This window comes from Nannospalax galili, unplaced genomic scaffold, assembly GCF_000622305.1.
Source record: "Nannospalax galili isolate Female #2095 unplaced genomic scaffold, S.galili_v1.0 scaffold1454, whole genome shotgun sequence".
Lineage (NCBI taxonomy): Eukaryota > Metazoa > Chordata > Mammalia > Rodentia > Spalacidae > Nannospalax > Nannospalax galili.
The window spans coordinates 170,933-198,492 of NW_008334056.1; the positions used below are offsets into that span (position 1 = coordinate 170,933).

The 27,560-nt window shown below is 37.3% G+C and overlaps 1 protein-coding gene across 4 annotated transcripts in view; it reads left to right on the plus strand.

Moving 5' to 3' along the window:
• Positions 1–27,560, plus strand: part of Rnf13 (ring finger protein 13) — a 95,382-nt gene that overhangs the window by 51,797 nt on the left and 16,025 nt on the right. For 3 of the 4 annotated variants that reach the window (XM_008829000.2, XM_008829001.3, XM_029561563.1), the window contains 4 exons: positions 7,941–8,028; positions 11,359–11,449; positions 15,153–15,258; positions 24,416–24,509. In XM_008829000.2, the coding sequence (XP_008827222.1) occupies positions 7,941–8,028; positions 11,359–11,449; positions 15,153–15,258; positions 24,416–24,509 (379 nt within the window). Of the gene's footprint in view, positions 1–7,940; positions 8,039–11,358; positions 11,450–15,152; positions 15,259–24,415; positions 24,510–27,560 lie in introns of all 4 variants that reach the window. The other variant, XM_029561564.1, reaches the window with a different exon arrangement.

Below are 27,560 nucleotides of genomic sequence, written 5' to 3' on the forward strand. Positions count from 1 at the left end.
AGATGTGCAACTTAAGAGAAGCCTATTACTTTCTAATATATTTAATTGTACCTTATTGAAAACATCGGTAATTTATTGGGTAAGTCTTAATCTTTTAGGGTTTTATTGTTTATTTATATGCATGTGTGGAGTGCACAGATACATGTATGCATATGAAGGCCAGAGGCTAGGTGTTCCTCAGGAGTTGTCTCCCCTGTATTTTTTGAGACAGGTTCTCTCATTGGAATGTGGCGCTTGCTAACTAGACAAAAGCCCCATGTATCCTCTTGACTCTGCCCAGTGCCGGGATTAAAAGTGCATGCTACCCTGTCTAGCTTTCTTCATGGGTCCTGGGAATCAAATTCAAGTCTTCATACCTGCATGCCAAGTATAAATGCTTTGCTGACTGCTCTATTTCACTAGCCAACTCTTTTTAGGTTTTATTATATCTAGAGATCTTACAAAAATAGTTAATATTTTGTCTTCATAATGAGAACTTTTTTGAACTGTATCAATACTGACTTTAAATATTGAAGGTAATACTAAATTTATCATATGGTATTTACTTATTAAGGTTACTAATTTTTCATCTTGGTTTTCTTTTCTTTTTCTTTTGTTTCTTTTTTGAGACAGGGTCTCCCTGTAGCACCAGCTGTCCTGGAACTCACGAGGTAGACCAGGCTGGCCTCGAACTCACAGAGATCCACCTGCCTCTGCCTCCCAAGTGCTAGATCAAAGGTGTGTGCCTGCAGGTGCCATGACACATGCCTGAAAATCAGAGGAGGAGCTGTAGAAGTTGCTTCTTACCTCCACCATGTGGGTTTCAGACATTTAACTCGGGATGTCAGGCTTGGCAGCAAGCGCCCCTACCACCTGAGCCATTTTACCAGACCTATTTGATTTTTTCGACAGAGCCTTACTATGTAACCCTGGCTGGTATGGAACTCACTAGGTAGACCAGGCTGATCTTGAACTTGTAGCGAGCCTCCTGCCTCTGCCTTTCATCTCGTGTTTGGAAAAAATTTATGATAGGAAAGATTACTTCTTTTTTAAAAAAATATTATTTTCATTTTATGTGTATGAGTACATTGCCACATGTACGAAAGTGCACCCATGTTGTGCAGTGCCCACAGAAGTCAGAAGAGGGTGTCGGATTCCCCTGGAACTGGAGTTATGGATGGTTAGGTGCTATGTGGGTGCTGGGAATCGAACCGGATCCTCTGCAAGAACAGCCAGTGCACTTAACTGCTGACATATCTCTCCAGCCTGGAAAGATTACTTCTTAAGGTCACAGCAATACTTGGTCTTTTGTACTTCTTTATGTAGATAAAGACTATTTCTTTCGCCCAATAACATTTTACCTCTCTTGCTTGATGTTAGCCTGAAAACCCATGAGTTTGTCTTTCCTAATCTTAGCTTCTTAGGAGTAGAGATTTTGTTTCTTGTAGCTCTGGGTACTGAGCCTTAAATGCAGGGCCTAGAACACCAGAACAATGAGCAGGCAGTAAAGTGTGTACTCAAGAGATCTGTCACTGTGTGGCACACGGCATCAAAATTCTCTTTGTAATTGCTTTATCACAGTTATTTTTCAAAGGCAGTATGAGCTCTTGTCATTTGAGATAGTCCTAGTAGACAGGAAATAGAGTGTTGTTCTTCTGTTGCATTAAACATTCTTCCAAAAGCTTTGTTTTCAGTGGCGAGTGTGTTGGAGTGGTACCTCTGCTGTTTTAGGTTGAGAATGTATTAAGATTTGATTAGATTATCAATCTTAACATCATCTGAAAGATCTAAACTTGGGACAGTGGCTTAATTTTAATAAGTATTTTAGTATGCGTAGGTACCTAGGGACTCTTATGTTGCCCTTCTTAGATTTAAATTACAGTTCTAGCAATTAAATATTTGCGTAGTCTTCACTAGCATCACTAATTTGAGCTGATGTTTATTACACAGTATTTCTTGTTTAAAGGAGAAATGGAGAAATTAGTGAATTCCAAATGTGTGGGTATGAAAGGGCTTTTCTCTGTGTGTGGGTGTATGTGGTACTGCTTTAAAGCTTTTTTGTGTGTGTGTCAACAAAGCAGGCCCCAAGCAGTTGCAAATCCAATTTTTTTTTCATTTTTCATTTTAGTATCAAATGTATCTCCCAGTATTTAAAAATTGCTTGCCTGTGTACCACATACTGACTAAAATGATGGCATTGGAACATAACATAAATTCTTTAATTTTTAAAATCCCAAGCATTCCAGCTTTTGTTTTCTGGCACTCTCAAAATAATTAGATAAATCTTTGAACAACAAAGAGGATTCACCAGTCCTCCTGACGTACGTCCTAGTGCAGTAAACACTCATTTACTCTCTAAGCCCAAGTAAATGTGCACAGTGGTAATACGTCATTTGCCAGAAGGTCAGGTCTGAAAATAAAACCTCAAATAAAAAAGGAAGCATGATTTGTACCTTCATAATAAATGCCATAAAGCCTCAGGATTAAAACCATATACTTATGACAGTTTTTCTTGATATTAATGTACTTAATTTTTTTTAAGGAAATTATTCTTTTTAGGCTTAGTTCTTTTGTTTCCCGATTACAGGAAAGAACACGAGGGTAATGAGGCTGAAATGATTGTTCGCAGTCTCATAGCAAGCACAAAGGCAAAGAAGAACTAACGTGACACCATTAAAGAGAAAAGGCAACTATAGCTTGCTGAAGCCTGTTTATAGTGATCTTTGAGTAACTGGAGAAGGTCAGGTCATATTTAATGCCCTTTATTTGTTAAAGCTGGAAAATGCAATACATGAGGAACATTTTTAGGCACAATGACTGAAGCAAAACTTTTATGTTTTTCAGGGTATCTTAATAACAAATGTAAGGACATTTTGTTTTCCTGACTTGTATTTTGCTAGATAAGGGCTAGATAAGTAGTTATCTTAATTGTGTGATAGATATCCTTCTAGAATTGAAATATATCCAAATAATATTGTTCCCTTCAATAAGGAACATAAAGTCTCGTATTCATAAGTACTAAGGTAGATGCAGCTGTGCATCTGTGGCTTTAACTTCTTGGCAGGGTCTGCTTAAGCCCAGAGATTTGACACCAGATAGGGTAATGTAGTCAGACCTCATCTTAAAAGAACTCAATGAATGTGGGGCTGGAGAGATGGCTCAGCAGTTAAGAACACTGGTTGTTCTTGCAGAAGACCGGTTTGAATCCCAGCACCCACATGGCAGCTAACAACTGTCCGGAACTCCAGTCCCAGGGGATCGACAGCCTCTTCTGACCTCTGTAGGCATTGGATGACACAGGTGCAGTTACCTACATGCAGGCAATATATACATGTACATAAAATAAAAATAATTTAAAAATTAAAAAAAGACAATGAAACAACAAAAAACTCACCCCAAACCAAAACCCTGCATCAAAACAAAGACAGAAAACTTCAAATGCTCTTAATATAACAGCTTTCTGTTTTTCAAGGTAGAAACAGGCCTAATTTTCTAGTAATGTTTCACCAAGGTCAAGAAAGAAGCAGTCCTTCATTAATTTAGGTAATAGTCTAAAATAGAAATGATAGCAAATTTAGTTTTCTCATATTGTGGTTTTTATTTACTTTTAGATGGCAACTAATTTTATTTTTCTCTTTTTGAGAACATTGTGAAAAGTTTTTTTATTTTATTAATAAACTGTGGTAGTTGAAAATTGTCCCACAAATTTCCTGCCTTTGTGGAGTTACAATTCAAGTTCTGTAAAGTCCACCTTGACTTTTTCTTCTCCTGAGTTTCTCTATATAAACTTTTCCCCACTATTTTAACATTTCTTTTTGTAGTGTGCTATTTTATAATAAAAGTTTATTATTCCTGTAGGATCTTACTATTAATGTATCTGAGTCTCAAAGCTTTCTCACTTCAGTTTTATTTCTAGACATGTATAAAGTGTAAGTAATGTTAGTAATCCTGGGCCTCATCTTGATCCATTAGGAAATCCTGTTGTGCTATTTAGCTTTTTCTTCACTATAACAGATACCTGAGATGAGCAGTCTATGAAGAGAAGAAGCAAATTTTATTCATGGTTTCAGAGGTTTCTGTCCATGGTCCCTTGTCTCTGTTGGTTCTGGGCCTCCTGTGGGAGCTTGTGGCAGAACAATCTTATTTGAAAGTAGACAGGAAGCAAAGGGAAAGCCAGGCAGTGGATTAGCCCTGAAGTTCTCCCAAGGGCATGCCTCCCACTGACCTAAAACGTCCCATTAAGCTCCTCCTCTTAGAGGTTCCACTACCTTCTAATAGTGTCAAGCTAAGAACCAAGCGTTTTAACCTGGGTCTTTAGGAGGGGATATTCTAGACGCAAACTGTAGCCTTGAGGTTCTCTCTCTAACCTAAAGTTCTGTCTCAGCTTTGGTGAAGTGTGACTGTAGGATCTGTCTTGCTTCACACGCCTTTAATCCCAGCACTTGGGGGGCAGAGGCAGGAGGATCTTTGTGAGTCGAGACCAGCCTGGTCTACATAGTGAGTTCCAGGACAGCTGGGGCTACACAGAGACCCTGTCTCAAAAAGAAAAAAAAAGAGAAGAGGCTATGTAGATTATAGGATCATGTCAAATATTAGATATAATAAATATAAATATCTAGTGAGTAGAGATTTCTTCTGTTACAGTTTTTGTTTTGGAACCTAGACCGTGTAATGTAAGTGGATTTCTCAACTTCCTATGCCTGTATATCCTTTAGTGTTGCCTATTCATGAACATCTTGAGAGAACAATTCCTTCTTATAAGATACATTTCTCAGTGTTGTTATTACCAGGTTGTTCCCACTGGAAAATGATGAGCTGCTGTCTCATCCCTAGCGTTTCTTTTACAGTGTGTCTCATTCGTGACTGTTCCATTAGCAGTGTGCTTCTTTGAAACTCCTGGTTAGATGCCACCTGGTCTTCGTAGTTCATCTGCTTCTAATTTGTTAATTAGATATAAAGAACTCAGTATATTCACTACAATTTGAATTTAATAGCTTTGATTAGTCCTCTTAAAAAGGCAGATTGGTAATACAATTCAGTAGGCTTTTTATTCAGTTTTCAGTTTTGATGGCTGCTTTGGATGTAGGTTTTTTTCACTATGCATGCATTTTATTCATGAATGTTTGAGTCTTTTACTTCCATCTGACACCATGTGTTTGAGGTTGCATTTTATGAATGTAAAACTATGCACACAATTACTAAATGATTTAGGTTTTATTCTGCCTCATGTGTTCTTAAAAATACCAGCTGTTGCTTAGTTGAAAATATAATTTAATTTGACTGACACATGAGTTTCATAGTTTCTGAACATGAATATATTTTCCTTGTTTGTATCCATTAAGCTTTTTGGTCCATATGTTAATGTTCCCTTCATTTCATTTCTTTATATAAAAAAATCAATAAAAGCAACAACAAAAACCTTGTTAAAAATGTTAAATTTTTGAAAACATGCTTTTATTTTTTCAGAGTTCACACTTAAGCCCGCAAAGTTCTTTCTCATTTTATTGGTTAAAGTTTTATATATATAGGCGTTTTATTATTTTGTTAGCAGAAACAGCTTTGATAGTAATTTAATTTTGTATTTTATTTATGGAAACAGTTATATGTTGGACATATAAAATAGTTCTCAGTTGCTTGATACAGTTTTAAGAACTTGATGGCTATGTTTAGTTGCACACATTTGGTCTTTTTGAGACAGGGTCTTCTTGTAGCCCCAGCTGGCCTGGAACTCACTAGGTAGACCAGATTGGCCTTGAACTCACAGAGATCTGCCTGCCTCCGCCTCCTAGGTGCTGGGATTAAAGGCGTGTGCCCCCATACCCAGAACTATCATTTAAAATTTTTATGTGTATGAGTATATTGCCTGCATGTATGTAAGTGAATCTGTGTTGTGCAGTCCCCACAAAGGTCAGAAGAAGGCATCAAATTCCCTGGAACCGGAGTTATAGATGGTTGTTAGCTGCCATGTGGGTGCTGGGAACTGATCCTGGGTCCTCTCTAAGAGCAGTCAGTGCTCTTAACCACTGAGACTTATCTCTGGCTCCAGTAAACAAATATTTTATTCACTTATTTATTACATTCAATTGCTATTTAATGATGTCCTACTCCATGTCAGGCTATTTCATAGGTACTGCAGAGGCCATAAATATGAATGAACTATTAACTTCCTAAAACATATCTACTACAAATTCATTCTTTTTTAGCAAATGGGTAAAATTATTCTGACCTATCCACACTTGCATTGTTGGGAAGTTTAGAAAAGTCGGGTATGTTAGAGATTTCACTCTGTACAGAACCAGTTTGCCATGGCCTCATTTTATTTACCTCAGTTTTCAGATTCAGACGATGAATAATTGAACATTGCTTTTACTCCTAGGTAATTGACCTTGGGCTTTCTTTAATTATAGTGCTGCTAACTAAAGTAAAACTAATTTTAGACCTGGAAATTCTAGAAGAATTTAAAAAAATTAATTGGCCTGCTTCTAGAAAACAGTGATCATAGAGTGATATATTTCAGGAGCATCTTACTGTATTAAGTATTCAGTATATAAAAATTTGTTTATAGTTTTCTTATGCAATTTATGTGTTTTAAAACATTCAAAATTTTAAATGTGGGGCTGGAGATATGGCTTAGAGGTTAAGAACACTGGCTGTTTTTGCAGAGGATCTGGGTTTGGTTCCCAGTACCCACATGGTGATTAACAACGATATGTAACTCTAGTTCCAGGGAATCTGATGCCTCTTCTGGCCTCTGTGGGCATTGCATGCCAGGGTGTACTTATTTTTATGTAGGCAAAACACTGATACATGTAAAATAATAAATTTTGTAAATTAAAAAATATTAAATGTTTTTAATATGCAAAGATATATATCATTTGACACACATATACACACATATATATATATTTTTTCTGCTGCTTAATAGCATGTTTAGAGACTAAGAATCTTTCATGCAAGAAAATTTTGCCATATGCTTAGCAATATCCTTGTGGTAAGAAAATTTTGTCACATATTTAGGTATATACTTATAGTAGGACAGTTACTGTTTCAGGGCTACCTTTTGAAAACATTACTATAGTAAGTAACTTCTGACAAAATTATTTCTAATTTTTCCAAAATTTAACAAGGAACTTTAATTTTTGGTCATGCTGATAATAAGAAATTGCTTTTATACAACACATTTTTATGTGTGAGACATGGTACTGAAATTTAAAAAATATTCTACACATGTGAAAAACATTACCATTATCATTTAAAAGTTTAGGAAATTAAGGATTAAAATAGAAAGTAGGCTACGGCTTAGAAAATAAAGTGCTTGTCCTACAAGCCTGAAGACTGATTCTCAGCATTCAAGTGCATGTCAGATATGTGTTGCAGCCTTTCTGTAATTCTAGCACAGGGGAAGAGGAGATGAGATCCCCAGGGCAAGCTAAGTCTGAGCTCTGGATTTAGCAAGAAACCCTGCTTTAGTAAATAAAACGGAAAGTGATCAAGGAAGACACCTGATGCCAACCTCTTGCCTCCATACCCACTCACAAACAGTACATATGTTCATACATGTGTACATCACACAAAAATACACAACATACACAGAGAGCAATTTGCTGGATTTTATCCAATTCATAAGCAGCAGAGATGGGATTTGAATTCCTGAGTGTTTACCAAGCCTGAGTGCACCAAGTTTCTATTTCAGAAGTAGACTCCCTCATTGCTTAATGCTCAACTGTCCCCTTGTCCTTCGTTTGCTTCTGATTTTACTCATTGCCATGACTGAAATCAAGAAATTATCTAAAGAACTCCTTAATGGTCTGTTGTACACATCTACCATGTTCTTGAACACCTGAGCTCTCTTCTTGTACATAATCTAGTTCTAGGTAACTAATTTGGACTTGCTGATACTCATTGAAGTTGAGGAGCATTATGACTGTCTTCCTCTTAATATGACTGTTTCTGATTGACAGGTTTTAAATGCACAGAGAGCAGGATACAAAGCAGCCATAGTTCACAATGTTGATTCTGATGACCTCATTAGCATGGGATCCAACGACAGTAAGTACAGGTATCACTTTTCTTCTCTCCTGTTTGACAGATCATTTGAAATTAAAAGTTAACAGAATTTTCTTTCATTTTCTGTTTAAACAGTAAAGTTTCTTTTCTATCAGATAATTCCTCTTACTCTTTTTGGGATAATTTTAATTCCTAATTGACAAGGTAAAACTGACTTTTCCTGAACAATTAAGACTTTCTTTTAAAAAAATATTTATTTTTATTTTATGTGTATGAATATACATTAGTGCATCCATATAGTACAATGCCTACAGAGTTCCAAGGAGGGCATCAGATCCCTTGAAACTGGAGATGGGACATTTGTTAGCCTCTGCGTGAGTGCTGGGAACCAAACCTGGGCCCTCTGGAAGAGCAGCTAGTGCTTTTAACTGCTGAGCCGTCGCTCTAGCCCCTCAGATATTTTCTTTCTTGACAAATAAGCTTTTTTTTTTTGTTGTTTGTTTGTTTGTTTTTTAACAATCTAAGGAAAGCGTTTTGCTATTGTCTAGCCTTACCTCTTAATGAGACAAAATTATATTTAAAATCTAGTGAGTTCCTTAATTTATTCAGATTTTAAATTATTTTAATCTATCCAGTTTACCTTTCATAATTGTAGAATCAACTGAGTACCTTCAGAGAAGTTCTAGCATTTCAGGAATACTTTGAAAACCACTGCATGGGAATTGTAGAACTTCCTAGATGAAGGGAGTTTAATTGTTAGATAAATTGATGTTGTCAGTACTGCAGATTGTTTCCTGATTAAATTTAATTTTAATTGATGCACGAAAACACAAATATACATATTAATGTGGTAACAATGTTTTAATGCATGTGTACGTTATGTAATAATCAGTTTGAACATATCTGTCTCTATCAATTGTCTTTATGGTAAAATATTTTTAAAAATTCTTTTGAGACAGGGTGTCACTATGTATCTCTGACTGGCCTGGAACTGGCTATGTAGATTAGTTTGGTCTTGCACTTATAGAGATCTGCCTGCTTTTGCCTCCCGAATTCTATAATTAAAGGTGTGTGCTAGCAGGCCTGGCTTCTTCTAGGGTTTGGAAATGCACAGGGCAGTGTTGTGTGTAGTGCACCAGAACATTCTGAGTGATGTCTTGGGGTCTGTTGCCCATTTCCAAATCAGGGTATTTAGGGTGCTACTGAAGCTTTGGAGTTCCTCACAGCACCAGATGTGTAGTTTTCAAGAATTTTCTCCCATGCTATAGACTGTCTCTTCAAGTCTGTTTGATGTTTCCTTTGTTATGCCAAAGGTACTGCAGATTTGGCACATTTTTTTTTTCCTCCTTTAAATTACCCCCCTTTAATTAAAAAGGAAAATCTCATTTGAAACATCCGAGTCTAGTAACATTTGTGATCTGTATATACTACTGGCAAAATGAAAAGTAGCCATACTCTGGTCTGAATTCTATTCTAAGCTCAAGCTTCTTACTAAAGTGAGGAGTTTTCTATATTGCTTTAGGTAGCATAACTCAATTGAAATTATTTCCAATAATTATAAATCAGTAGCTTCAAGTCAGAAGTCTCACAGTGTATCATGAAAGAATAAAACTTCTTACAAAGGATATATAAATTCTAAGTTTTAACTGTCAAATAAACTAAAATTTAAGGCCTGATGAGATTGTCCAGTGGGTAAAAGTGCTTGCCATACAACCTTGAATGACAGCCTTGAGTTCTATAAAATGCCAGATACACTGGCACACAACTGTAATCCCAGCACTCCTATAGCAAGTTGGGAGGCAGAGACAGGAGCATCAGTCAGAAGCTTATGGTCCAGCTAGTCTGGAGTACTTAGCATGGAAAAAGAAGAAACACCCTGTCTCAGTTAAGTGGAAGAGAACTGACTTCCAAAAGTTGTTCTCTGACCTTCATAGCACGCCACACGACACACACAATGAATCTTAAAACATATTTAACCTGCTATGTGTTTATAAAAATTATAAGATAGGTATATATTTATTGGCATGACAAGATATCTGAGGTATGTCAGAGTAGGATAAAAGCTTTCCTATTATATGGCAACACTGGAACAAAAATATTACTCATTTCATACAAAAATCATGTTTTAACAGCCCGTGGATAACTGTTTGGTCCTTGCTCTTCTTCAGGTTTCCATGGTGTGTCAGGGGCTTATGCATATGAGAATTAATGTTTATATTTGCATAAAACAGTATGAAACTGAAAAACTTCATCTTTTAATTTTGAAATTTGTCATTATACAGACTAAAAAGAAAGTCCCAAGTAGCTGCTGAAGTTGGGGGGAGGGGATGGTTTATAAAAGACAATGAAAGGGTTTTCAAAGATGGTGAAGCAGTCTGTATCTTAATTATGCTAATGTAATTGTATATATTTGTCAAAACTTATAGAACTGTTATTTAAATAAAGCATGTGTTTGGAGAGAAGATTGTAGTTATAGATGCTTTTTTCTTGTGCCTCATTTTCTAAATGCATAGTGTATATGCATTGATTTTTAAAATAGAGAAGTTAATCTTGAAAACTATAATAACAGACAAAAATTGAGCTTTCTCTATAGGCAAATCTGTTAAATTAACTCAGTTTAAAAGGTTGCTTTTTCCTTTTTTTTTACATTAAAAAGACTGCTTTGTATCCGTGGTGTTTTAATTATGTACTTGAGTAATGGGTAATTTTCACAAAATTCTTTTTTGGTGGCATTTGATTTTGGTTTTGAAAATGGATGTGTAAGGGTCAAATTTCTTGAGCTACCAGTCAGAATTCAAAGTTTTGCCGTAAATACAGGAGGAAGTAGAAATGTACTGAGCTTTCTTGTCTCATAGTTTTTATTAACTCTTCTTACATTTCACTTTGGAAAGCAGAGGTGTGTGCTCTTACATTTTAGACTGGTGTAAAGTTACCTTATATTATTTGCTTGTTTCCATCCTAGAAATGGGTATGTAAACCAATTTTTTTTTCCTCTTAGGAATTAAGCTATGTGTAGGAAGGAAAAGCTAAAATTGTGTCTTCTTCATTCTCTAATAAGCTAAAGGTTTATCTATAGATGAATAAGTCAAATGGATATATTAAAGATAAAAAATTATGTCACTACCCTATAGTACTGTTGAGAACTAAATGAAGTAATGTGTATATGAGAAATGCTACCTTTGTAAATGTTACTGTGTTTCTAAATCTGTTGAATGATGAGTATAAATACACAATTTTCAAAATCGGCCAATGGATAATTAAAGTTGTTTATAATTGTTTCCAGTTGGATTTGTGGCTGTTATAGAGAAAGTTATATCGATTATACCTGAAGTATGGGCCTTTTACAAGTATATTTATTGTTCTTTTATACAGTTGATGTGTTAAAGAAAATTGACATTCCATCTGTCTTTATTGGAGAATCATCAGCTAATTCCTTGAAAGATGAATTCACATATGAAAAAGGGTAAGTAATGAATATTAAAAGTAATCATGTATCTTAAAATTTTTTCATGTATTAATAGAATTATATGATGTTAGTTAAATCAACTTTATGTTTTATAAGGAACTATATTATGCTGATTAAGACATAATATATGAAATCTTTTTTTGCTGCAGAGAGTTGCAAATTTGACATTAATGTTGCTAAAAAGATAAAACTTCCCATTTTAATAGTTTCTTGTTAAGTTTATGACCAGGTATTTTATTGTTTGCTTTAATTACATCTGCTAATGAGATTTTTTTTTCTTTGTGTAGATGAAAGCTTATTTTGTATGGTGATTTAAAAAATCTGTGATTTAACAATATTCTATTCTAGCTGATGATACTTTTTCCATTGTAGATATGAATGGCTTAATCTCCTGGGTTTTTTGGGTTTCTGTTTTCTTCTAAGTGCTTTCTGTCATCTAAATGCACTGACAGTATATTTAACACCATGTTAAATAGTAGAGATAGTGGTTATCTTTGTCTTATTTCTCATTTTATGAGACAGTTTGCTTCAAAATAACATTCTGGTTGTTAATCATATTAAGACTCAGCTCTTATCCACTGCGCTGTTTTCTCAGCTACTTTCTAGTCTGTTTGTTTGTTTGTTTGGTCTTTTTGAGACAGGGTCTCCCCGTAGCCCCAGCTGGCCTGGAACTTGCTATGTAGACCAGGCTGGCCTCGAAATCACAGAAATCCACCTACCTCTGCCTCCTGAATGCTGGGACTAAAGGCGTGTACCACCATGCCCGGCTTCTAGTCTTTAAACTTGTTTTTTAATTGAACTTTTGCAAATTTCATTCAGTATGTTATGATTATATTTAGATCTCCTCCCCTATCTGCACCCTCTTACTACCTCCAGCCGAATTTCATTTACTCTTTGTATAAAGAGTAAAATGTATATATAAATAAAAATAAATAAATAAATAAATAAATAAATAAATAAATAAATAAATAAATATAAAGGCCAAATACCCTTCAATATGGGTTTATCCACTAGAGTCTGGTGAACCTGTCAAGAGCCTCACCCTTATCAAGACTCACTCTCCTACTCCCAGCAGCCATCAGTTGCCAATACTTCCTCAGGTCAGGTTAGGGTTTCTTAACCCACTTCCCCACATCTGTCTCGGATTTTGTCTGGCTTAAACTTAGGTGCATCTGTCCAGTCTTTTAGCTACTCTTAAAAATAATAGCATATTGAATTGGGAAGATGGTGCAGTGGGTAATGTGCTTGCAAGCATGAGGACCTGGAGTTAAGATCCTCAGCATCCGTATAAAAGCTGGGTATGCAGTAAACACTTATAGATGTACCTCTGGGGAGTCAGGAGCAGAGATGGCCAGATCCCTAGAGCTAACAGACAGCAAGTCCAAATAATTGGTGGGCACCTGGTTCATTGACTCTGTCTCAAAAAATAAGGTGTAGAGCAATAGAGGAGGAAAACACCCAACATCCACTTCTGGCCTCTTCACCACACACACACACACACACACACACACACACACACACACACACGCACACATTCAGGCAACAAAAAATAGTATATTTCATCATTTAGATAGGTTTGCTTAACCTATAAAGCCACTAGTTATGAACAAGGCCTATAATCTTTGCTTCCATTACTTCTTGGCCATATGACCTCCAATAACAGAGATGTATCACCTCTGGGCCCTAGCCTCTATCCCTTTTTAAAATGGAAATAATTATAGTGTATATATAGCATACGACATTGGTATCAAGATTACTAAACACATGAATAAACTTCCACTTGGTACACAGTAAATAATAAATGTTAAGATTCTTATGCTTACTCTTATGTACTATAGAAGGAGCTATGATATCTTTGACCACACATAATGTATAGCTGTACAAAAGTTTCTGTCACAAAAGTACCTAAATGGAATTTCTTGTTTAAGCATAGTTTTAAGTTTCAGTAAACAATTGTCATATTGCTCTCTTCAAAAGGTAATTATCAATATTTTTAATTATCTGCTAGTCTGATAAGAAAACACATTATTTATAATAGCATTTCTTTAGCCATAGCAAATTTTTATTTTTAATTTAGTGTCCTTTGAGTACTTTGGTATTTTAATGTTTTGACCTTTTTAAGTATTTTGTAACACTGTTAAAAAAGGGAAACAACTGGAGGACATGCAGCTTTTTTTCCTCTTTTCTCTCATTTTAAAAAATGATATTTAGGCGGCTGAGGAGATGCTGAGTGGTTAACTGGCTGCTTATTGGCTGCTTTTGAAGAGAACCCAGGTTTTGTTCCCACATGGTGGCTAACAACCGTCAAAACTCCAGTTCCAGGGGAACACCCTCTTGTGGTTTGTGTGGGCATTGTATGCACGTCATGTACATAGATACATGTAGGCAAAACACTCATATACATAAAATAAAAACGTGTGTGTGTGTGTGTGTGTCTGTCTGTATGTCTGTATGTCTCTCTGTCTGTGTGTGTGTCTGGGGAGTAGGGGCCAGGCATGCTCCATAATGCATGTTTGGGAGGTCAGAGGACGACCTAAGGGAGTCAGTTTTCTCCTTCCACTATGTGGGTCTTGGGGATTGAACTCAGGTTGGCAGGCTTGGCAACTTCTTTTACCCACTGAACCATCTTGCCAGCCTTCGGATACGAAACTTGTGCAAATTTTAGGTAGGGATGAAGATTGCTGCAGTGTTGCCTTTAAGAGGATATTCAGTCTTCATGGATTTTTCCATTTTGAAGGTGAGTTAGAAGAAAGAACCCTGAGGTCCTCTGTAATTCTGAGATCTCTATCTTCTGCTCATGGTTAAGAACTCTTTCATATGCTATTCCTACCATTGGCTGCCGTAACTTTATTAGAGATACTCAGTATACTGATGCTGATGAAATTAAACTGCTTTTGCGCTACCTCAGAATTTCCCAACAGGACAGAGTTGTATACCTACAGGAAAATAGGGTATACCACAGATTCGACAAAAATCTGAGCATTACTAGAGATATAAGAGTTGGTGAGAAAGAGGTGAGCTTTGTCTGAAAGGAACTCATTAGGTAGACAAGGCTGGCCTACTCACAAAACTCACAGATATCTTCCTGCCTCTCCTTCTCTACTGCTGGGATTAAAGGTGTGTGCCACCACACTTGGCTATTTTTGTGTTTGTTTTATGTGTATGAGTGTTTGCCTGCATGTATGTATGTATACCACACACATGGCCTGGTGTCTGAAGAGGCTAGAAGAAGGCGTCAGGTCCTGGAACTGTAGTTACAGGCAGTTGTGGTCACCATGTGGGTGCTAGGGAACCAAACCCAAATCGTCTGCAAGAGCAACAAGTGCTCTTAACCATCGAGCAATCCCTCTGCCCCGGCCTCTGAAGTTTTTATATCTAACGAAATAATAATAATTTGAAAGAAGTGAAGGTTCTCGTTGATACACTACAAGAGGCAGTACCATTATTACATAAGAAATGACATTTTTGTCTGATTTACTACATCCAGTAAATAATGTTCTCCAAGGGTTATTCTGAAAAAAATATGCAAAATAGGCTTAAAAATAATCTCTTAAACTATGTAAATCATATATTAGAAAGTGAGGTGTGCAGTGAATTTGATTGTAATGGCTACACCCCTAAATAACAACATTTAACATTAAAAACCATTTTTGTTTTTAGATAACATAATTTAAGTATTCTTACTTTTCTTTTCTTCTAGGGGCCACATTCTCTTAGTTCCAGAACTGAGTCTTCCTCTGGAATACTATTTAATTCCTTTCCTCATCATAGTGGGCATCTGCCTCATCCTGATAGTCATTTTTATGGTAGGTCAATTAATGCTTTAAGAATGTTCCTCTTAATTAGTTGTATGAACATATGTGGGTATGTGCATGTGAGTGCCTGAGGCATCAAAGCCCCCTGGAGCGGCAGTCACATGCAGTCGTGAGCCGCCTGACATGGGTGCTGGGAAATTAAAGCAGGTCTCCTGGAAGACTAGTCATGCATTAAGTCATCTTTCAGCCCCTAATTGACTTTTCATAATGATAAAGAATACTATGGGTAGATCTAAAAAAAAGCATTGAAAAACTGAGTGATAGACCTTTTACATGAAGGAGTACATATTGAATAAATCTATTTATATGAAGTTCTGAAAAGGTAAATACAGTGTTGTTGCTAAAATTCCTTCTGGGAGGTGCAAACAACATCCAGCCCCATCTTTCCTTGGTCCTTACAGCAAACTGAGGTCCAATTTCTCCAAACTGTGGTTTGGGAAACCAGGGAGTTTATTGGGCTTATAGAGCAGTGAGTGAGGGGTTACTTACAGGATTGTGGGTACTCCTACTCAAGGCATGGTTCATGACTTCCCAGCAGCTGTACAAAAACGGAGAGACTCCCTATGGGCTTCCTCTGTAGCCCCTCCCCTTGTGCAACTAGGCTGGCTGGTTGCTTGGGAAGTGTTGCTGACTCTCCAGCTTCTCCTTTCTCGGGGAATGTCAGCAGTCAGGTTTGTGATGATCCTAAGCTAGCTGGTGCAACCAAACTTGGGAAGAAGGCTGCTGTCTGTAGCTTGACATTTGGAGGACAGTCCTATGCTACAAGTGTGTAAGAAAAAAAAAAAATGCAAACAGCGATTGCCTTTGGGGAATCTGGGGATTGGTGATGGGTTATTGAAAGAATAGGAGGGACCTGTCCCGGGTTAAAAGTTATGTTCTGTAGAGGGATAGAAATATGGGTTGTACAAATGTGTAATAGTCATCTGAATCTACCAAATTGCATATTTGTTTTCAGCATTTCATCATGTATAAAGAATATCTCAAAAGAAAACTGCAAAAAATGATACTTTTTTTTTTAGTCTTTTTGGGACAGGGTCTCCCTGTACCCTAGTTGGCCTGGAACTTGCTATGTAGACCAGGCTGGCCTTGAACTTATAGAGATTCATCTGCCTTTACCTACTGAGTGCTGGATTAAAGGTGTGAGCCACCATGCCCAGCTATAAGTTCTTTTTTTTTTTTGGTAACATTTTATTATTTTTATGTGTATGAGTGTATTGTCTGCATGTGTGTAAGTGCACCCATGTTGTGCAGTGCCCGAGGAGGTCAGAAGAGGGCATCAGATCCCCTGGAGCTGGACTTACAGATGGTTGCTAGACACCAGGTGGATGCTGGGACTTGAACCCAGGTTCTTGGCAAGAGCCTAGTGCTCCTAGCCTCTGAGCCATTCCTCCACTCCACAATGATAATTTTTAAATGATGATACATGCTGTAGCATTTGGGGATATGTATACTGAATCTACAACTTTGTAATGTGTTCTTCAAAACTAAGGGGAAAAAAGATGTATTGATGAGTAGATAGAAGAATGGATATAGATGTAATATAGTGTAATAAAGTGTCAGATGTAGAATCTAGGTAGTGGATATATCGCTATTTATCAGTAAATTCTTCGAATTCAACTAGAAATGTATTTGGAAAAATTCACATTAAAATGTAAAGAAAGAATATTATGAGAGTTTGAGTTTAAGAGGCTGTCACATCATTTCTCTAGGGCAGTCATAACCAAAGTATGGTCACAGGACTCTTAGAGGGCCTATAAGATCAAACTTATTTTCATACTGATACTGAGCTAATATTTGCCCATGTCACTCAGTTTGGAAAGTAAAGGGATATTGATGGTATTGTGTGTACAGATCTATTAGTTACTGCGAGTATGAGTGGAAATGAAGAAGAAAAGCAGAGTAAGTTATGCCAGTGATTAGTACTGGGTTGACAGAGGAAGAAGAAAGAGAATCTGTAGGGACAGAAGGTGGGAGGTGAGGGAATTTTGGTTAAGAGTAGACTTGTAATGCAGAACATTCCCATCTTTGGAAGAGGGAGGAGATACACATACATAATTAATATACATAAAATATAAATTATATACATACATATACATGTGTATATGAAAGTGTAAGAAAAAAGAAAGTTAAAAAGGAGAAAAGGTGATAGAAGGAAAGAAGAGATCAGAACGATGTGGCTGCTAAACTGACACTGGGTATTAAATAAAGGAGGAGTTTTAAATAGGAGTGAGTTCAGATGCACAATATGGAAAGTAACTGGCCTGATTCCTGGATTTAGTCTTGAATTCAGTCTTGGCATTTCTTTCCTGGTGCCTAGAACCCTGTCTCACCCCTGGGAGCTCCTCTACAGTGGCCCCTCCCCTTCTTAGCTATGTGTGTTCCTTTGTGTGACTGGATTACAGATGCTGATCTAGTCTGAGGCAATACTGCACAGTCTCAGAGGCTAGTCACATCTTTGCATTCCTTTGGGACAGCTCCTGAATGCTCACCCACCCCTGAGCAGTGCTTCCAAGAGCCCCATGTGCTGCTTGTAGTCTGTGTGAACTTTCCCCTGTAGATTTTGGTTCCCTCCCCATTTCTAGCTCATTGAATGCTGCATGAATCTGTTTCAGAGTCTCTTCATAATCCAAGTGTCAATGCATACTTCTATCACACTTGCTCTGTGCTTGTCAGGAGTGTGGTTTGGGCTGCCAAGCTGCTGATGCAGTAGGGTTCTTTTTAAATGGTGCCTCTCTTCTGCTCTGTTGGTTGCCAGTTGCTGAGTACCCAGCAGTGAGGAGAGAGAGTTTTCCCTGGCATCTTCTCCTAATACTGCTGGGAAATACTGTGTTTTGTTAGTTAGGGAAATTGGTCTGTAATTATGTTGTTCTTGTATCTTTAATCAGTTTTACTGTTAGGATAATACAGGGCTTCACAAAATGAGCTTATTAATATTTTGTGGAACAGTTTAAAGGGTGTTGCTGTTAGCTTTTCCTTAAGTTTTGGTAGAATTTGGTAGTGAATCTCTCTAGAGCTAGACTTTTCGTGTAGTCTCTTATTTTCAGCTTAAATTTTATTGTTTATATGGATCCTATTGTTATGTATATCTTCTCAATTCAGTTCTGGTATGTCAGTTGTGTCTACGAATTTATGCATTTTCTCTAGGTTTTCCAGTTTTTTAGAATATTAAGTATTCAAAGTATTCCCTAATTTCCCCCTGGATTTCATTGGAACCTGTAGTAAATCCTTATTTTTATTGCTAATTTTGTTCATTTGAGTCTTTCATTTTATTTTTTAATTTTATTTGTGTGTATAATGTATGTCTCCGTGTTTGTGTGTGTGCGCATGAATGTTATAGATGCCAGAGGTCAGTATCAGAGTCTTCCTTGATGAAGCCCCTCTTGTTTTTTGAGTCAAGGTTTCTGCTTGAATCTGGAGCTCACCAATTTGGCTAGGCTGCTGGCACCTGGCTTTTTGCATAGGTACTGGGATTCAAACTCATCTATTCTTGTGGGGCAAATACTTTACCAACTGATTGTCTCCTAAGCCCCTTCTTTCTCTTTTTCTAGTTTAGCTAGGGGGTTGTCAGTTTTGTTTATCTTTCCAAGGAATCAGCTTTTTTTTTTTAATATTTATTTATTTATTTTTATTTTGTGTATGAGTGTATTGCCCGCATGGATGTGAGTGCATCCGTGTTGTGCAATGCCTCGGAGGTCAGAAGAGAGCTTCGGATTCTCCTGGAACTGGAGTTAAGGACAGTTTGTAGCTGCCATGTGGGTGCTGGGTATCGAACCCAGATCTTCTGCAAGAGCAGTCAGTGCTCTCAACCGCTGAGCCATCTCTCCAGCCCCTGGAATCAGCTTTTTAAAAATTGATTCCATGAATTGTTCTTTTAGTCTCCATTATTTCTTACCAGATCTTTACTATTTTTGCTGCTTATTGTTTGGGGGTTTGGTTTCTTGTTTTTCTCAGACCTTATGGGACATTATTGGGTTATTTGTTTACAATCTCTGATTTTAAAAATTCATTTATTATTATTATTATTAGTGTATATGTGTCGGTTGGTTGGTTTTCTGGTAGGTTGGATTACTATTTCATAGTTTTGACATTTTAACTATCTCTTAGAGAAGTTTTTCAGTCATGTCTAACTGGGATTCTAAATGCTTTTGTTTCGAAGTCCATTCTTTATAGATTTAGGGAATTTTCTATAATCTTACTGACCATATTTTCTGTGAGTCTTTTTCTTTTTGTTGTTGTTGTTGTTGTTGCAGTTCCTTCTTCCTTGTGAATTCTTAGGTTTGGTCTCTTGGTTGTATCCTGGATGTCTTGAACATTGTTATCATCCTCATTTTTTTCCTGTCTTGATGTTTGAATGTTTCTTCAGTCTTGTCCTCTGTCCCTTACATGTGTTCTTTTGCTTGTACAGGTTTGTTAGTGGTTCTTTCCTACTGTTTTTCTTTTTCTTAAAAAGAAAATTCTAACATGTCTGTTGATATTTTTTTCTTCTCACTAAAAAAATATTTTTATTGATTCAAAAACTATACAATGCATTTTGATCATATTCAGGCCTTTCCCCCGCCTCTATGTTTACCCCCGACTTCACGTCCTCTATTACCACTTGTCTTTTCATTTCTTTTTTAAAGCCTATTGAGTCTGATCTGTGTTTCCCAAATGCTCCTGAGTGTAGACCCAAGCTACCAGGCGTCATACTAGTAAGGAAAACTGACTCTCCCTCTCCCAGTATCTATGAGTTTCCAACAGACCCTCAGCTAAGGCTGGGTTTTTGTCTGGTTTGTGTTTGTACAGGTTTTGTGTATGCTCTCATAAGCACTTGTGAGTTCGTATGTGCAGTTCTCCTGTGTTGTCCAGACAACAGCTTCCTTGTATTCATCTACTACCTCTGGCTCTTAGAATCTTTTCACCCCCTCTTCCACGATAATCCCTGAGACTTGGGAGGAGAGAGTGCGATATAGGTGTCCCACTTAGGGCTCAGTGCTCTACAGTCTTCTATTCTCTGCATGTTGACCATGGAGAGACCCATGTGGGTCTCTGTGTTAATTGCCATCTGCTGCAAGAAGCTTCTCTGAGAATTGAGAGGTGTACTAATCTGTGGGTAAAACAATAAGTTGTTATGAGTCAGTTTAATGCTATGTTCAATTAGCAGAATAATAGTAGGTTTTCCTATTAATAGTAGGTTTCCTCTTATGGCCTTTGACCTATCTAGCCACAGGTTCTTGGCCCTGATAACAGTGTGAGGTATGGATTTCATTTCGTGAAGTGGTTCTTTAAACAGTCCTTATTGGTTAGTCCCATAACATTTGTGCACTATTGCATCAGTAGCCATAGTTTACCGAGCCACTTACAGGGTTCACACCTCGGAAGACTGATGATTACCTTTCTCGGCCAGTAGCATGCATGGCACCTTCTAGTGCTCTGAAAGCTAGCCAGGTGTTCTAGTTTGCGTTCAGTTGCTGTGACAAAAAACTGACCAAAACCAACTTGGGGAAGAAAGGGTTTATTTGGCTTACAAGCACAGTCCATCATCAAGGGAAGCCAAGGCAGGAACTCAGGGCAGGAGCCTGGCGCATAGACCATAGAGGAAAGCTGCTTACTGGCTTGCTCCCCTGGCCTGTGCTCAGCCTGCTTTCTTAAACAATACAGCACAATATTGCCCCAGAGTGGCACTGCCTACAATGTTCTGGGCCCTCCCACATCACTCAGCAGTCAAGAAAATGCCCCATTGGCATGGCCACAGGCCAGTCTAATGGAAGCGATTTTCCAATTGTGGCTCCCTCAACCCAAGTGTGTCGTTTACATCAAAAGCTAGCTAACACAGCAGTCAAGATGTTTCGAGGTCAGTACCAGCTTGATCTCTCCTTGTTTATTTTGACTCAGGTATGTAGTATCTTCATCAATAGGGCCTTACTGTCAAGTTCTGGCAGGTGCCTAAGTGCAGTGGGTAACAGCCAGTAATGTTTGAAGGCTGTGCAATCTCCTTGGTCAGCAAACCCAAAGAGGGAGTCCATTCCTGGCATTGTGTTTTTCACTTGCTAGCCTATGGTGTCTAGTAGGGCCACTGAACCCTTGTTATAGGTAACTACATTTAAACTCTTTCTATATTTTGTATGTATATATAAAAAGAAGCATCTACAGAAGTTTCAATATGACTTTTAGTTTTAATATTTTTTGATTTATTTGTTTTTATTTTATGTGTATGAGTGTTATGCCTACATGTGTGCAAGTGCACCCATGTTGTGCATTGCCCTCGGAGAAAAAAAGAGGGCACCAGATCCCCTGGAACTGGGGTTTTGAATGGTTGCTAGCCTCCACGTGGGTGCTGGCAGTCAAACCCAGGTCTTCTGCAAGAGTAGCCAGTGCTCTTAACCACTGAACCGTGACTCCAGCCCCTCAATATGACTTTTCAAAAGTCCTTTTGTGTTAGTTATTCCTCCTCTTACTCCCTCATCTGCACTCCCATTCCCCATCCCATTATTCATGAGAGGGGAGATAGAATGTATTGATATAAATGGAGTTGGTTATTTTACCTTCTTCCTCCACCTACTGACTCAAGGCCTTATTTTTCATGTTATTTGGAGTGTAGATGGTGAAGAGGCTTCATCAGAAACTTGTTACTTGTGGTGACTGGCTCTGTGATTTACAGATTTCCTAGATTTTCTAAAACAATACTAAGCAACAGAACAATATTTTGAGCCACATTTTATTATTTTCAATCTTCTGATAGCCAGATTCAAAAAGTTAAAAAGAGACAAGTCAGATTAATTTGAATACTATGTTTATTTAAATGTAAAATGCATTTCAACCTTCAATTCACATAAAGAATTCTATTTTTACATTCTTTCAGTACTAAGTCTACAACTGGGAATATGTTTTATACTTAGAACACATCTGCATTTGGACTACCTGTGCTTAAAGTGCTTGTTAGTGACATGTGCCTTATTGGATAGCAGAGCCCTAGTGTTTAAAATTTTGTGTCTGGTTTAACTATAAATTCCTAAGCCTTTGAATTTGTGTATTGCTCCCATAGCTTCATTATATTGTAGGTGAAATGTCATTTTTACCATTCTGTATTACTTGGTACATGGATTTTACTTTCTTTAATATGTTTATGGCATATCTAGATCCCTTTTTAAAATAAAACTCAAGGTGTCAGTTTTAATTGTGTCTGGTAAATAGCATAAAGTTAGATTTTTTTCCCTATTACATCTTAAAAACTGATGAACTTAATCACTTACACTTACTTGGGTCACACATATTTGGATTAATTTCAGTATTCAGTTCTATGTAAATTTGGATTATATAACTTTTATTCTATCTTTTCCCACTGCTGTTCTTTATTTTCAAAGCCAAGGAATGAAGCTAAGACCTGATATCTGCTAGGCAGTCACTCTGCCACTGAGTTGGAGTCTTAGCTCCACAGCTTGTGTTTTTATTACATTTTATTTTACATGTGTGAGTGTTATGTGTGCATGAAGTGCACCACATGAATGCGATGGCCACAGAGGCCAGAAGAAAGCGACTGGGTCCCCTGGAACTGGAGTTACTGACCTTTGTGAGCTGCCATGTGGGTGCTGGGAACTGAACCTGGGTCCTCTGCAAGAGCAGCTGGTGCCCTTTACCACTGAGCCAACCCTCCAGTCTCGTTTCTATTTTTTTAATAATTCCCCCCCAAAATTTTATTTTTTATAAACCTAAAAGTATTTATTATTGACATAAAATAAGCTACACATTTTTAAATTGTGCATTTTTAGTAAGTTTTAGTATATATAATTTTACATATATGCATTCAAACGTGGATATAAAAATATCACCACATTCAAGATAATGAATGTCTGTCACCCCAGAATCTCATCCCTTCTAATTTCTGTTTCATGTCCCTCCTCCCCTCATCCTCAGATTACCACAGGTCTGATTTTATTCACTACAGTTTGTGTTTTCTGCAGCTTTATATAAATGAAATTATGAAGTACAAACTCTTGTGTGTGTATTGTCTTTCAGCATATTTTGAGATTCATGTAAGTTATTGAGTGTACTGAGTATTCCTTTTATTACTGAATTTTTTTTCCATATTATTGTACCAGTTTGCTTTTGATGGACATTTGGGTTGATTCTAGTTTTTAGTTAGTTTATCTGTAAGCTGTTGGGTCACATGGTAAGTGTTTAAATTTATAAGAACTAATATGTGTATGCTTGAAATTTTATTAATTTGCAATGTAATCTCAACTTCCCGCTCTTCTTTTTAAAGATTAAAAAAATTTTTTTTATGTGTATGTCAGTGCTTGCATGTGTGTATGTGCATCACATGTATGCCTGATGCCTATGGAGGCCAGAATCGGGCATTGAATCCCCTGGCACTAGAGTTATAGTTGTGAGCTGCCATGTGGGTACTGGGACCTGAACCCAGGTCTTTCTGCAAGAGCAGCAAGTACTCTTAACTGCTGAGCCATATCCTTATCCCCATCTTCCCACTCTTTTTGACCCATTAAAGTCTTTGTAATCTGTAGTCTATTTGTATTTTTGCAAACAATAGTTATTTATAATATCTCTGTCAGTAAATTAAAGTGTAGGCTGGTGAGATGGCTCAAAGAGTAGGGGCACTTATACCAAGCCTGATGACCTGAGTTCAGACCCTGGGATCCACACGACGGAAGGAGAGAATCCACTCCTCCAAATTGTTGTCTGACCTCCACATGCCACTGTGGCATGTACGCGTGCGTGTGCACACACACACACACACACACACAAATAATAAATAAATGTAATACGTTTTTTAAAAAGATAGAGTCAAAACATTCAAAGGATAATGTAGAAGTTAACTAATCACTATTTTTGGTTTTTTTTTTTTTTTTGATTTTTTTGAGACAGGGCCTCCCTGTAGCCCCGGCTGTCCTGGAACTTACAATGAGCCCAGGCTGGCCTGGACCTCACAGAGATCCGCCTGCCTCTGCCTCCCAAGTGCTGGGATTAAAGGCATGCGCCACCATGCCCAGCCAACTAATCACTTTTAACTTAATGTTTTATTTAATAATATTGTGATTGTGATTTAAATAAATTGGTTGGCAGCAGCTATCCAGAAACTTCACAAAACATATTTCATGCCCATTGTCTTTTTGTATACTTAATATCTGACTTTTTTTTTTCCTGTCTTTAGATCACAAAATTTATCCAGGATAGACATAGAGCTAGAAGAAACAGACTTCGTAAAGATCAACTTAAAAAACTCCCTGTACACAAATTCAAGAAAGGTAAGTATTTTTGTTTTCTAAATAATGATATTTACTGTATTTCAGAACATATGAGTATACTTAATTCTACTTTCTGAGTCTCTGCTATACACTCTGCCTAGCACTAAATAGGCAGTTACAATGAATGTTTTTGAGGTGTTTTATTATCACTGACTCAGCAACTCTATAGACAATGTGAAAGAATAAATTACCTCCTTGTACCAAGGCAGTCTGCTCTCACTGACTTTCCTCCCATGCTCCCCCACTATGCACCAATACCAAGTATTGTAGTAACTACAGACTAGCATTTGGAGTTTCTTTTTTTTTTTTTTTTTGAGACAGAATCTCCCTGTGTGGCCCCAGCTGGCCTGGAATTCGCTATATAGATCAGGCTGGTCTCAATTTCAGAGAGTCTGCCTCCTTCTCTGCCTCCTGAGTGCTGGGATTAAAGGTGTGCACCACCATGTCCAGCCTAGGAATCACTTTTTAAGGTTCCATTTTGTGTATTTAATTTTGTGTTTCTGAAACCCTAGTTGTAAAAAAAATTGCTTAAAAAAATATGGTGGGGCTGGAAAGATGCCTTAGCAGTTAAGAACACTGGCTGATCTTCCAGAGGATCCAGGTTTAATTCCCAGCACCCACATGGTGGCTAACAACTGTTTGTAACTCCAGTTCTAGGGAATCTGACACCCTCTTCCAACCTCTGCAGACTTTGTACAACATGGGTCCACTTAGAAAAATGATGTTCCTGGGTACAGTAGTACACACCTTTAATCCCCAGCACTCAGGAGGCAGAGGCAGGCTTAAATCTGTCAGATGGAGGCCAGCCTAGTCAACACAGTGAGTTCCAGACCAGCTGGGACTACAGGGAGACCTTGTCTCAAAAAATGATGATGATGTTAAAGGCCAGCAAGATGGCTCAGTGGGTAAAGGTGCTTGCTACCAAGCTTGATAACCTGAGTTCAGTCTCTGGAATCCACATGATGGAAAGAAAAAATCAACTCCACACTCTACCTTTGCACTCTAACAAGTGTTTTAAAAAAAAAAAACAGGAGCTGTTGAGACTTAAAAGGGCATGCAAATTGGCTTTTACTCTGAGTAGGCACTGTAGGATTTTAAACAGGAAAAGTGGCATCTAAATTAAATATTAAGATCTTTTGGGAGCTGGAGAGATGACTCAGCAGTTAAGATCACTGGCTGCTTTTGCAGAGGACCCAGGTTCAGTTCCTAGCACCTTCTTGGTGGGTAACAATTGTTCCAGTTCTGGGGATCTAATGCCCTCTTTTGGCCTCCATGGGCATTGCATGACACAGTTTTGCACCTACATACAAGCCTGCTAAGAATAGGCTGTAGAGAGTTAAAGGTTCAAGCAAAGAGACCAGGAAGTAAGTTACTGGAGTGATATAAATGTGCTTGGATCAACATTAGGGAGGTGAAGAAATCTTCTAATTCTAGATACATCTGGAAAATTAAATACAATGGAATTATTGATGGACTAGCTGTAGGGAAAGGAAACAAGGGTTACTGCATGTTTTGGGTTTGACTAAAAGGAAGAACAGACCGTTTCTTGACGATCCTAAAGTAAAACAAGGCTTGTTAGTGTGTGCTGGGTCCGGTTTGGGAGGAGTATCCCACCCACTCTGACTTTGCATGTTTCATCTGTCCTTTGTTTGTTTAGCTTGTGACCTGGCTTTACACAAGATTAAAGTGCTTGATTGTTATGGTCCTGTTACTCCTTGTTTGTTTTTGTAATTATTTATTTAATAACCACATACTTAGAAGAAGCATTTCATTACAACAGCATTGACATATTCAATAACAATTTCCAGGGCTAAGATGCATCTCTTTCAAAATTGGCTGTAAATTTTTAGGTTTACAGTTGAATTATTACAGTTATACAATATTGTACTCAGTATAAACCCTATAAGACATAAAATTAAATGAGGTTTTAACCTTTAAAAAAGATCTCCATTTTATTATTAAAATAAACAGTTTCATACAGAAAAATTCATTTTTAATGCAATTGACACCAAGATGTTTGCACATGCGTTTCTGGTCTCTATTTATCTGATTATTACTAGTCACAGTCAGTTACTTTATGAGCTCCTTGGTATCTGAGCATGGATATAAAGTTGTCAGGTAGATTGCAATGGTAATGTTTTTCACCTCTACTAATTATTAAGGAGCAAATTTGTATGCATTGAAGAATGATTTAAAAAAATTTTTTTAATTTAATAACCACATGATTAGAAGAAGCATTTCATTACAGCTTTAACATATTCAATAACACCCTCCAGAGCAAGGATACATCTCTTTCAAAAGTGGCTGTAATTGTTTAGGTTCACAGTTGAATTAATACAGTTACAGTATTGAACTTAGTATAAAACCTGTAAGATATAAAATTGAATGAGTTTTTAACCTTTAAAAAACCACCATTTAACCTTTAAAAAGATCACCATTTCATTTTAAAATATACTGTTTCTTACAGAAAAACTCATTGTTTTTGCTACTAACATTGAGATGTTGGTGCATGCATCTCTAATCTGTATGTATCTGATTACCACTTCTACTAATTAACATGACATAAATTTTTATGCTTCTTCCTCAAATATAATATATTTTTAAAAATTTGATTTTTTTTTTTTGGCGTGTGTATATCACACAAAACATCCCAAACCATCTTAATCAACTATATACCCACTTCCCAGATGGTACCGTCCCATAGCCTCCCTCCCCCAACTAGAGCCCCTATACTCTGATATCCCTCCTACTGTCTGCTGTGTTGTCAGCACCCCTAGCCCTTTCCCACTACTTGCCCTTCTGGTGAATCTTGTCAGCCTATCTAGAGGTCTTTGTTTTAGGAGGGTCAGCTGTTCATGGTCTAGCAGCAATCAGCTGTCAGTATTCCTTTAGAGAAGATTGGGGTCTGCTGTTCAATTTGCCAGTTCTATGCTGGGTTACTATCTGGGAGACCCTTTAGCCACCCTGGCCAACAACTCAAAAGAAGGTATCTCCTATCATTGTTGCTTGTTACGTAGCCTTTAGCTATACTTATGGACTCTTAAAAAAAAA